General features: G+C 40.2%; 1 protein-coding gene across 1 annotated transcript in view; it reads left to right on the top strand.

Moving 5' to 3' along the window:
- The window catches only part of LOC150078955 (uncharacterized), a 112,282-nt gene that overhangs the window by 63,299 nt on the left and 35,930 nt on the right, over positions 1–13,053 (top strand). Inside the window, exon 4 of the mRNA XM_090382900.1 lies at positions 8,212–8,580. Coding sequence (XP_090239026.1) covers positions 8,212–8,580 — 369 coding nt within the window. The remainder of the gene's footprint in view (positions 1–8,211; positions 8,581–13,053) is intronic.

Raw genomic sequence — 13,053 nt, 5'->3', positions numbered from 1 at the left:
CAGTTGCACAAGTCAGTTGAAATTCTCTTGTTTCTTGCAGTATCGCCAATGCTTTTGGTTTTAGAGCGTACAACTTATCTTTCAGGTATCCCTGTGCAAAGTATCCCAAGGGACTGAAGTCCCTCGGGATATTTTGCACAGGACTTCGGAAACACTCTCCCTGCGACCTATGCATTGTTGATGAAATTCCCTGTCCACATAGCCATGAACAGCAGTATGAAAATGTGCGAGTGCGCCATTCTCTTCAAAAACATCATCATATCTGAAAACACGCTTCGGATATTAAGTACCGCATAATTACTTGACATTTCAAGATAACTCACCCAGTTAAAGTGCTGTCGAATCTCTAAGGTCCGGTAATCCCACTAAAGGAGATTCCCATTCACACAGTTATCCCTGGAGGGTCTTTCAACATCTTTCTGAAGTATGAAGTGAGAGTTTTCATTGGCCCAGTACATGCAGTTTTGACGATTCAGATGTAAAATAAAATCAAATGTTTGCTCAAACCTATTACGCATTCAGTTATTGCTAGATGAGTTGACTCCTTCTTGTTTCATATTGTCTTTCCCATGTACGCTGAACATCTACGACATTTTCAAATTTCCAGGACCATTTAAGAATCGCCTTTCTCTCATCAAAATTTTTGCTCTTCATTTCTATGGGTTTCAGCTAATCTGAAAGAAAAATAATACAAATTGGAAATCTTATTCTCGAATTAGCGTGCAATAATTTTTTCATGCACTCCAAAAACATAAAGTGATATTCACTCGGGAATAGAGAGTGAGCAACGTTCAAATTTGAAGCACCAAAATGCACGCAAAATTTGATATAAACTTTGAAAAAAATAGATGAACTATGCAGATGGTGCTGAAAAGCAGCATTTGATGTGTAACATTCATAAATGCAAGATACTACGTTCAGGTAGCAGGAATTCTGGAATAAAATGCCAGATGTCGATTCCAACATTAAGTTTTCACAGCAGTGCCAACATGCTGCTCGAACAGCAGTTCATGGGCAGCTCATTCTCTCATGTATATCATCTCTCAATGATATACATGAACTCAACAGGGTCAAAGAAGTGATTATCCAGTTGTATAAAGCTATGGTTAGGTCCCATATGGAACAATGTAAAATGAGCTGTTTGGAATTTAATTTAATTAAATGGTACTGGGTTCTACACACGCAAGGGGACTTATTTTTAAATTAAAATATGGTGGTTGCAGAATTCGCATTGAGCTATGCAATAATTAATTGTTGGAATTGTAACTGAATTGTAAGTGAATTGTTTGTGAATAGTTTGAATAAATTTAGAGAATTCACAACGATTGTAAGTGAATTGTTTGTGAATAGTTTGAATAAATTTAGAGAATTCACAACGATTGTAAGTGAATAGTTTGAATAAATTTAGAGAATTTTGGTCAAATTATTAGAAGTAAATGCCAATTGAAGTGGAAGTTTTGTTGTTTTTTTGTTTGTTGATGTATGAGCTTTGTTTCGTAGTGCCATTTTGCTGACACTGAGTGCTAATACTAAATTCACCAAAAACTTCATATTTTTATCCTTATAATCATATCATAAAAAATAATCGCATTTTTATACTAATGCCCATATTTACATTAAAAATAAAGGACTCACCATTTGATGCTCCACAAACAATAAATATAAATTATAATTCCTTGCAGCGGATGCTCTCTCTAATGTACCGATTATCTTAATCCTCACGCCACTTCTTTCCTACATGCCACATATGACTGTCATTCTAACGTGGCAGCTTTTGTAGTTCCAATGCATGTCTGTAGAGAACTACAACCGTCTTAAGGGGTTTTCCGTTACTGTGATTGTATTGTCCTTTCGCGCACGTGTGTGTGCACAGCTTGCTCTGAATGAACATCGTTGAAAGATTACGGTTTTTGCGGAGAACTGAACCTTGAAAAAAAAAAAAGATTTTGATTTTGAAATTTTCCTACTCTCTAAACAAAAACATTTCCTTTTTCATAAAAATTCAAAGAAAATTTTACATTTTTGCTTTTAAATTTTCGATGTTCTTACTATCCATTTTTCATTTGATATCAATGCTCTGAACTAGTGCTTCCATACAACTGCATTTTGACCAAGGCTTTAAGCAAGTGGAATGTATAAAACATTATTGTGCATGAGTTAACAATGTTTATAGCTACTCTATGCCTTAAAATCTTTCCTCTAAGTTTCCTTGTTTTGAATATCTGCATCTCTCATATTGTAGACATGTTTAATCAGTGGACTGTGGCACCCAGGTGCCAAGCGATTAAAGTGCGTTTCATAAAGCGATCTTTTCAAAGAGATTTTGCCCCATAGAGATTCTTTCTTGTTCTGATTACCGTTTTCCTCATTTTCTACTCGAGTAAGTCTTTGACACTACAGAAAGTAGGCAAAGGCCCAGAAAGGAAAGACACCTTTCTGTTTCTTTTTCTTACCTCTCACTAACTCAACTAACAGCCGCTTGGTCACCTCGTGGCACTGCTCCTGCCTCCCCGTGGCGGGGCCGGTAACCTGGGTGGTAAAGACAAACTCCCAGGGCCAAAAGGAGCCATCATGGATAAAAATTCTTATCCACTCTTGTAGCCTACGAGCTCAAGACCTGAAACTTACAATGACTATGACACCAATCATGACCTAGGCAATGACAATCCAAAGCGACAGAAGACCAATCAGATGGAGCAACCCTGCCCATCATTTTTAATTTTCCACTCGCTCACTGGTCAGCCCATGAGCAAACTGTCTCCCTTCGTTATACAAAAACATCTGGACGGTATTCCTGGATCTCTTAAGACTGTTAAAAGACTCCAATCAGGAGATTTATTAGTGGAAACTACGAACCACAGACATTCGGGGAACCTTTTACAGCTTACGAACTTTGCTAGCATTCCAGTAAAAATATCTCCTCATTCAACCCTAAATTCATCTAAGAGTGTCATATCCAGTTGGGACCTTTTACATGGCAGAGAGGAGGAAATAACCCAAGAACTGCAGTGACAAAATGTAATTCAAGCAAAACGTATAATGACTAAAAAGAAAATCAACTTATACCAACTAGAAATATTATTCTCACCTTTAATACACCCAACTTTCCCTCCTCTGTAAAAGCAGGTTATTTACTTTGCCGCATCCGCCCCTACATTCTCAATCCTTTACGATACTACAAATACCAAAAGTATGGCCACTCACAAACTGTATGCAGAGGAGTTCCTGCCTAACCTAACTGTGGATCCTCAGATCACATATAAAGTGACTGTACGACCACAAAAATGACATTCCCAGATTGTAAATGTGATCATCCTGTATATTCCAAGACATGTGAAAAATGGAAAACTGAGAAAACAATAGTAAAATACAAGGTTGAGAACAAAGTAAGTTACCAAGAAGCGAGAAAACTAGTTGTACCTCCTATAAACAACAACATAACCTATTCCAATGCCGTAAAAAAGTATCAAACAATCTCCACTCAAACTGATGTCACGGTTCCCACTAATAAATCAATTTCTGATTGGGCTATAAATATCCTCTCTGAACAACAACCAAGTATACGTAAGCAACAACCCAAACTCTTAGATAGATCAGGCAAATAATACCCCTCTGACAATACCAGCGGCATCTCCTCCTTCAAAGGGCGCTACCACATCGCATATTACAAACTCAAATGCAATTAAAAATAATCAGGATACAACCATGGACACAGATGGCACATCAATACAGGAAGATCCTGTTTTAGAAATCTATGCTGAAGACGAAATGGACATTGGCCGGCCAGTTTTCTCCAAAAAAGATAAACAAAAATTGGAAGGTAATAAGCCTGTCACATTCAAAAAAGCAGTCAGCTACAGCTCCACCAATTAAACACAAATAATGCCTTGTATTTTACAATGGAACTGCAGAGGTTTTCGTTGCAACACAGATGATATCCATGATCTAATTAACCGATATTCTGCAGTTGCTTCAGGAAACTTACCTAACCTTGCAAATATTTCCTTCGATAAAGAACTATTGCCTTTATCGAAGAGATCGTAATACAGCTAATGCTGCCCACGGTGGTGTGGCAATCCTAATAAATCAAAAATCCAGTCTTAACGTATTCCACTTCAAACTGAAATAGGAGCTGTTGTTGTTCGTATAACTCTCCATATTGCAATAACACTAATTTCAATCTACTTACAACCAAACCATACTTACTGTTTAAAAGATCTCGAAGACCTCTTTATACAGATATCTCCACCTGTCTGTATATTAGGGGACTTTAATCGGCACAACCCGTTATGGGGCTCTTCTAAATTAGATAGACGGGGTCGACTCATTGAAAGCTTTTTAGAGGCACTGAATCTCGTCTTACTCAATACTAGAACACACACTCTCACATTCAGCTCCCAACTGGACAAACCTCAGCAATAGATATATCCATTTGTTCTCCAGTACTGGCCCCGACTATAGAGTGGTATGTTGTTAATGATCCTATGGGCAGTGATCACTTCCCAATTGTATGCAACATATTAATAGCACAGACTCCTCTAACTCAACCCTGCAGGAAATGGAAATTTGTCCGAGCAAACTGGGCAAAATTCCAGTCATCAATATCCTGTGATGAGGAAAAAAATCCGTCTCCAGCCTATTGATGATGTGACAGATTAAATCACGTCGCATTTCTTAAATGTGGCCAAAGTCACAATACCACTGTCCAATCCCCCTGGCCGAAAACATTATAATTATTGGTGGAATGAGGAATGCACAATAGCAAAAAAATAAAGCCTGGAATCTGTTTCGGCAATATCCAACCACAATCATTAAGGGCAAAAGCATGTTTCATACAAAGGGAAGCCAAGAAAGAATTCTGGACCCGCTTTGCTTCCAGCATCAACAGAAACATTGACAGCAAAATAATTTGGAAAAAAAAATTAGATAGCTATCTGGTAAATTGCCAACCCAACCATCTCCAATCCTCTCCTGGAATGGGTAAGATCTATCAAGTCTCTTGGATATATCAAATGCTTTGGGAAATACCTTTGCTGAAATATCAGCAGCATCTGCATATACTACATCTTTCCAGCGAAGTAAAAACAGTAAAGAATAGTATACTATTAACTTTCAAACGACTCGCAGTCCATCGTATAACAAACCGCTGCAATATTTTGAACTTTTACATACCATTAAAACAGCCCACAATGGTGCTGCCGGACCAGATGGGGTCTATTATGTCATGCTGCAACATCTTGATGACAAAGTTTTGCGCTTCCTTCTGCTCTTTTACAACGGCATTTTTTTTAGAAAATTTTATCCAGCTTCTTGGCATCATTCTATTGCTTTGGCGTTCCTAAAGCCTGGAAAAGATCCATCCAACCCCCATAGCTACAGCCCAATAGTTTTGGAGTGTTTCCATTCTTTCTGTGCAACAGGTAGTAAATTTCGCTAAACCACCATGGAGTCCTGCCGTTCTACCGACTTGTGACACTTACCTCTGCCAACGCGGAAAGAATATTCTACAAGCATCAAATACCAGACAACTTCATGCAATTCACACTCATAGATATATTGATTTTTCCCCAATTTATGCAGATGGCTCTAAATTCAACTATGCAGATATCTAAATATCTAAATCCAACTATGCTCTAAATCCAACAATTTATGCAGATGGCTCTAAATCCATCCGCAGTGTTTCCAAACACCACTTGTTCAGCATCCCTTCCACTTGAATTCATCATCTGCTCTGCAGAATTATATGCAATTAAGCTAGCCTTAGAAAAGATTTGTTCTGACTCTTCATTAAAATTTATCATTTACGCTGACTCCCACAGCTCAATTATGGCATTATGTAATTCTTCAGATAAAGTTCACCCTGTTCTAAACGAAATTAGAAGATTATTACTGCAAATTGAAAAGCGCCACCAACTGGTCACCTTCTGCTGGATTCCGGCACATTCCGGAATTTCTGGTAATGAACTGGCCGATAAAGCTGCCAAAAATCCAACTACCTTAGACTTAAAAAATGTCCCTGTTCCAGCATCAGACTATCCACAAATCATTCGAGGTGCATGCCTAACAAAATGGACAGCACTCTGGCACTCTCAACAAATATTAAACGTTTTCAATTTAAACAGGATCCTAAAATTTGGCGTTCCAGTGTCCGTTCATCAAGACGAGAAGAAGTACTCCGTTCAAGAGCAAGAATAGGTCATACTCATTTAACTCACCTTCATTTATTCACAGGAGATGATCCACCACAGTGTCCACATTGTTCTCTAAATTTCACTGTTGAACACATTCTAATTGACTGCCCCTATTATAAACAAGACAGAATTTCAACCCTGCAATCACTGGTTATCCTTCAACAACCAATAACCCTAGAGAATTTGATTGGTGACAAGGCCAATATATCTGAAATTTTCCATTTTCTGAAGCAAACTAGAATTTTTAATCTTTTCTGATTAAGGACTTTTCAGACAGTACGGTTTTTTCTATTTTCCTTTATTATAAACGAATAGGCGCATTATAGCCAAAGCTGCTTATGCACCATGAAACCCCCACAACAACAATAACAACAACATCAAAGGTTGTTTGTAGGGTTTGTATCTCGCTTGAATTTCGATTCCCTGTGAAAATTTCTTCCCTACAAAGAGTGGTATTACCGCCCAACCGACAGCAACTTCACAGTTAAAGAATAACTCTGATAATAAGACGAGAAAATCTTCCAAATAGACAATGCGATGCAGTATATCAATCCATAAAATACAGGACATGTACCACCACTACAACTGTGGAAGTTTCCTAATTATCTCCTTCAGGATGGAATCTCCCATCAACTCTACTCTGCTGAAGAATTAATTTGTTTTGTATGTATATGTATTAGCTGTATATGCATACATATATACATATAGCTGAACAGCCTTCAGCTCCTAGCTGAAGGCTGTTCAGGGGTGAAGCATAGGTAATAAATTGAATAATAAATAAAATAAATAAAGACATGATTTTCAATTCTCATGAGATGAGTACTTCAAGATCGATAAACAAATTTCAAGAAAGTAATCTGAGGTCGCCACGAAGAAACAAATTCATACAACAGCGACCTTCATACAACAGCTGAAATCTAAACGCGCTGCCTTCCTGGCGAAGATGAAACTTGTATATAGCGACCAACAATAAAATTGCGTGACAAAATGACGCTGAAGGCATCCCTCAGACTTGAAGGAAAGCTTCCAACAAGAAAGGCAAAACTAAAAAAACAAAGTATAAATCACATGAGAAAGAAAGGAAATGTGGTAATAACACTATTTGTATTAAGGTCGCGTGCACTACGTGGACATTCGCTGTTTGCGTGTATTAAATCTAGAAGCAACTTACTTCGCATTTAACCTGCTTGAGTTCCCGTCCAGTACTGGCAATCATATAAACCAGGCGTGCAACTCTGCGAATACTACGGTAATCCTGCCTGCGATCGATGTGGTACGAAAGAATACGAGAGCAAGGAATGTTCAGCTTCCAAACCAATTTGTATAAATTGCCAAGGAGAGCATCCTGCCTATTCTAGAGCATGCCAGAGGTGGAAGGACGAGAAAGAAATTCAAAAAATAAAAACTGAGCTGAACATATCCTGTCAGGAGGCCAGAAAAAGCATTCAACCAATAAACAGCGGGAAACTTTCATACGCCCAGAAGGTTTCTGCGAAGTGCACCGTCGGTACACAAACTGAGATGACTGTACCACCAAAAGAGTCATTTACTCCGATTGAACGCTATTTATTGCGTTCACAAAAGCTCACCCAAAAAAACACAGTCAGCTGCCACTCCTATTTCCGTACATCCTAATGCTATACCACTACAAAAACCAAGTGGTAAAGAAAAGATGCAAATATCGGAAGAGTCACCTGCAATACAACAAACAATGGATGTCGAGGATAAGGAGGTATCGGATGACCCAGTCCTGGAAATCTTTGCAGAAGAAGATATGGACACAGGTCATTGGCCTGTGTTTCCAAAGAAAGATAAAGCCAGGACTGAGAAAATGAAGCCCTCGGCCCTTCGGAAACCACCTGATGGACCCAACAAATCCAAATAATGGGTAAGTTTAAAATTTCCAATGGAAATAGTGACGACATCAGGGCGCTCCTGAGTAAGCATGAGCCTACTTGCTTTTGCTTACAGGTGACGTATTTAAAAGCAAATCAGGACCCATACTTGCATAACTTTTTAGTTATTCGAAAAGACAGGGATGTGGATGGACCTACCCACGGAGGGGTCGCCATCCTTGTGGGTAACCACACCCCATTTCAAGTTACAACCAATTTAGAGGCTGTAGCAGTTCAAGTTACTGTAGTGTTTCTCTTAACTGTTTGTTCCATCTATTTGGCACCTGGGGACGACATCCCCCAAGCAGACTTTGATGATCTCATTAGACAATTGCCGCCCCCTTTTTTGTTACTAGGGGATTTTAATGGACACAATACTCTGTTGGGTAGTGCCGACATCAATGGAAGTGGTCGGACTATAGAGCACATGCTTGAAAACAAAGACCTGGCCCTGCTAAATATTGGACTTAACACCGTTTGCCACATGCCTACCCGTACTTTTACCGCGATCGATCTCTCTCTATATGCTCACCCTCTCTCGTTCCCGTGTGTACATGGGAGGTTGAAGACAACATTTATGGCAGTGACCACTTCCCCGTGATATCCACCCTTTGCAAAGGGAGACCCTGCCACCCGTCTAGGATGCCACGGTGGAGGATCGGTCACGCTGACTGGAATGCCTTCAAATATCTAGCATCATTTGATATCAACACAGTCAGCAAGGAACCGATCAATGACGCGGTAAAGTACGTTACAGACACTGTTGTCCAAGCAGCGACAATTGCAATTCCAAAAACGTCCACTCGGTTTCCACCATTTCCAAAACCATGGTGGAATTCTAATTGCACTGCAGCAAGAAAGTCTCAAAACAAGCCGTGGGGTATTTTTCGCCGGCACCCCGCCGCAGATAACTTAATAACATTCAAACGCACACGTGCTAAAGCATGGTACGTAAGACATCAGAGTCAGAAGGAATCTTGGATCAAATTCACATTTTATTTTTTTTTGGCTGGTGCAGCAGAAGCCTTAGGCTTTCTTGCACCATGCGGCCATTATTAATACTAATACTAATCTAAGCTTGTCTGGGATAAAGTCCGAAAAATGATGGGGAAATACACATCACAACCTTCCACCATCTTACCACCCTAGGTTTCGGGCCCTCAAACAAAATGCCCAAAGGCAACATTTGAAATTGCAATCAAAGAACTGTGAAGAATACAATCAACTCTTCACAGAATGGGAAATGAAAGCGGCACTATCACTATCTCAGGCGAGTGCCTTAGGGCCAGATGACATCCATTACGAGATGATTAAAAATCTTTCGTCTGAATCTTTGGACCAGTTGCTCTGTTTGTACAACAGAGTTTATGTTGAAGATGAATTTACGGACTCCTGACATAAGGCAATCGTGCTTGTCTTTCCAAAGCCAGGAAAAGATCCAAAATTTCCGAGTAATTACCGTCCAATTTACAAGCTGCTTATGCAAGATCCTGGAAAGGATGGCAAATGCCCGTTTCATGTGGCATTTAGAAGCGAATGACCTCCTTTCCAAAGTTCAATGTGGTTTCCGAAGGAACAGGTCAACACTTGACCATCTTATAAGACTGGAAACATCTATCCTAGATGCTTTCCTAAAAGCGAACACCTGGTGTCAATTTTCTTTGATATCGAAAAAGCGTATGACACGGCCTTGAGATTTGGAATCTTAAAGGATATCTATGATCTGGGTCTGAGGGGCCATCTAGCCCTCTTCATTAAAAATTTCTTATTGAACCGGCCATTCCAAGTTCGTGTCGGCTCTGTTTTCTCTCAATCTTTTTGTCAAGAGGAAGGAGTCCCCCAAGGATCAGTATTAAGTGTTACGCTTTTCGCTATCAAACTTAATTCTATTACTGAACAACTTCCTCCAACTGTAAACAGTGCCCTCTGTGTTGATGATTTTACCATCTTCTGCCAGTCATGCAACATGAGGGTTATTGAACGACAATTGCAGCATGCCATTGACCATGTCAAAACTTGGGCAATGGCTAATGGTTTCAGGCTGTCACCTCAGAAGACCGTCTGCGTACACTTTTGTCGCAAACGGAGCCTTCACCCTGAACCAGAACTCAAACTCGGACAACACATCATTCCAGTAATACCTGAGACAAAATTCTTGGGTCTCATATTCAATAAGAAGTTGACATTTTTACCGCATATCCGTCAACTGCGAACAAAATGCACGAGGGGATTGAATCTCCTTCGTACCATCTCCTCAAATAAATGGGGGGCTGACCGATGCACTTTACTCCGCCTTTATCGTGCGGTTGTTCGTTCAGAATTAGACTATGGGTCCCTAGTGTACGCATCGGCTAGAAATAGCGTACTTCGGTGTCTAGACCCACTCCACCACCAAGCCATCCGTACTGCTACTGGAGCATTCAGAACATCTCCTGTCCAGAGTTTATATGTCGAAGCAGGTGAACCACCACTATTGCTCCGACGAAAGCAATTGTCGCTACAATATACTTTGAAACTAAAATCCCTGCCAACGTGGACTTGCGTGTTTGAGCCACGACGGGAAACGCTTTATAAAACCCGCCAGACTGCTAACCGATCCTTCGGCATCCGTGTCCAAGAGCTGCTCAGAGAGCTCAATATCACGGTAGACAATGTGGTCCAGTCACCAAGGCATCTACTTCCACCCTGGCATGCTCGCTTACCATCATGTGACTTCTCCATTAAAAGTTGGGGTAAGGCCATAACTTCATCCTCTGTCTACCAACAACTCTATGCTGCCCACCGATCCGATTACTGTGATTTTTTGCCTGTGTTCACGGATGGCTCGAAGTCAGAGTTGTCTGTAGGATCTGCTGCTGTCTTTCCAGATAGTACTACATCTGGGAAGATTCCCCACGAATGCAGCATATATACAGCTGAGTTGTATGCTATAGAGCTAGCCTTGGATCACATTAAAACCCGTAAGCACCAAAGATGTATGGTGTACACTGACTCTTCAAATACACTGCAAGTTTTATAGGGGATGAGGTATAATCCTCATCCGTTTGTGATCCAGATTCAGCAGATATTACATTCCCTTTTTGAGTGTTCATTTGACATCCGTTTCTGCTGGATCCCAAGCCACATTGGGATCGGGGGAAATGAACTGGCAGATGCTGCGGCCAGATCACCAGAACCCCATTAGTAGTCTGTATAGTCCCCTATACAGACTACAGGCAGCCAATACACGCTAAATTACTGTCCCGATGGCAACAATCTTGGCATGAGCAAGTCACAAACAAGCACTATCAGATAAAGCCTGTAATCCGACACTGGCAATCTAGTCTGCGCAGGAACCGCAAAGAGGAGTTGTTCTAGCTCGTCTTCGCATAGGACACAGTCATCTTACACATGCTTTTCTGCTGAGGGCAGATTATTGTCCTATGTGCGAGAACTGCGGTACGGAGGATGCGGAAAGGTCAGGGAATGACCACCGCATATCCCGGAGCAATATGGCCTTAGTTGCTAATGCTCCTAAAAACCAAATAACAACAACAACAACATCATGGGTTCTAGCTATCGACGCATTCACATGGATAATGGTGTCCTCTTTACTACCAAAGGTCTTGTAGATCATGACAAGACACCATGTGGCTTTCTATATCCCTGTTTATCCTGCATGAGACATTTTATATCAGAGTACATCGAAACACATAACTACTCTGTGACACTGAAATTGCAGCATCAGGAAACAGTAATCGGAAGTGGAAGCAGATCAGCAAGCGGATGAGTTCCGCCGAGATATTCAAATGATAAAATTACTCGACCAATCGGGCGGAAGCTTTGGTCATATAAAAACGAACGTGGAGATTGTGGAGTTGAAACACGCGTGTGTGATGCTTCTGCCTCTCAGGAAATGACTTCAGAATAGAGGGAGATTGTAGAGAATGGCGATACGTCACGTTCGACACCGATATCAGCATCTCAGCGACTTCGACAGAAGGCTGATTAAATTATCGATTAAATTAAATTAAGTTTATAATAGACTATGTTATATACTTTGTAGTTTGGACAGCACTAGTATAGAGTGCATTTGCTACTGCTGTCATCTGTGAACAAAGTTTTATGCCTGTATTGGTACTGGTAATTACAATAGCAGATCGAAGTTTGTGCCTTATAACCAATACTCGCTGGCTGAAAACAAAATTCCAAACATCGCTTTGGGAGCGACTAGTAAAATGAATGAAGGTGGAATTCTCACTGTATACATACACATGGATACTCACTGTATCCTCGCCTTTTCATCTTGTTCTTAAATCAAAAAATCACAATAGGGTAACCCTATAATCTCTTACATATACCTGTATTTGTGTCTGTTTATTGCGTATGTTCTCTGGTCGATTTGCTTGTTTTGTTGGACGAAAAAACTCCAGTTTTTGGGAGGGGAAAACTTTGCGAACTACGTCTGAGACCGACTAACTCAGTCACGATGTGAAAAATGTCCATTAAAGTTCGTCCCGTCACCGAGGGATTTGAAGCCTGACCTTTTCCACTCGCTATGAGGAGGATGGTGACAGCACCACTGTGCTCCCCACGCAGATTATTTGAAAATCAGAAAACTTCACGAATTTATTAGAAAGTGCAAGAGAAACGAAACGTCAATACCTTCAAGGAATTCTCACTATCGAACACGAGAGCAGCGCCATTGATGCCAAATCCAATCTTTGCAGCATGTTTTAAAAGGAAAAAAATTTAAAATTATTGACATTTACTCGAGAAAATAAAAACAGTTGAATTAGATCCCAACGTCAGCTCTTCTGATATTATTAGCATAGTACTGTAATAGTATTCGCCATATTGTTCAAGGAAGCCACAGACTTTTGCTGCACTGGCAAAAAGAAAAGAGAAATAAAAACAACCAAGTATATAAAGAAAACACTTGTAAGTATCAAGTCGACCTTTCAATTTAATCAAACTGCCATCCTCAA

Source organism: Mastigoproctus giganteus, chromosome 10, assembly GCF_048544385.1.
Source record: "Mastigoproctus giganteus isolate SK-2022 chromosome 10, ASM4854438v1, whole genome shotgun sequence".
Taxonomy (NCBI): Eukaryota; Metazoa; Arthropoda; class Arachnida; order Uropygi; family Thelyphonidae; genus Mastigoproctus; species Mastigoproctus giganteus.
Note: the sequence above shows the minus strand (reverse complement) of the source record. Positions and strands in the feature narration are given on the sequence as shown.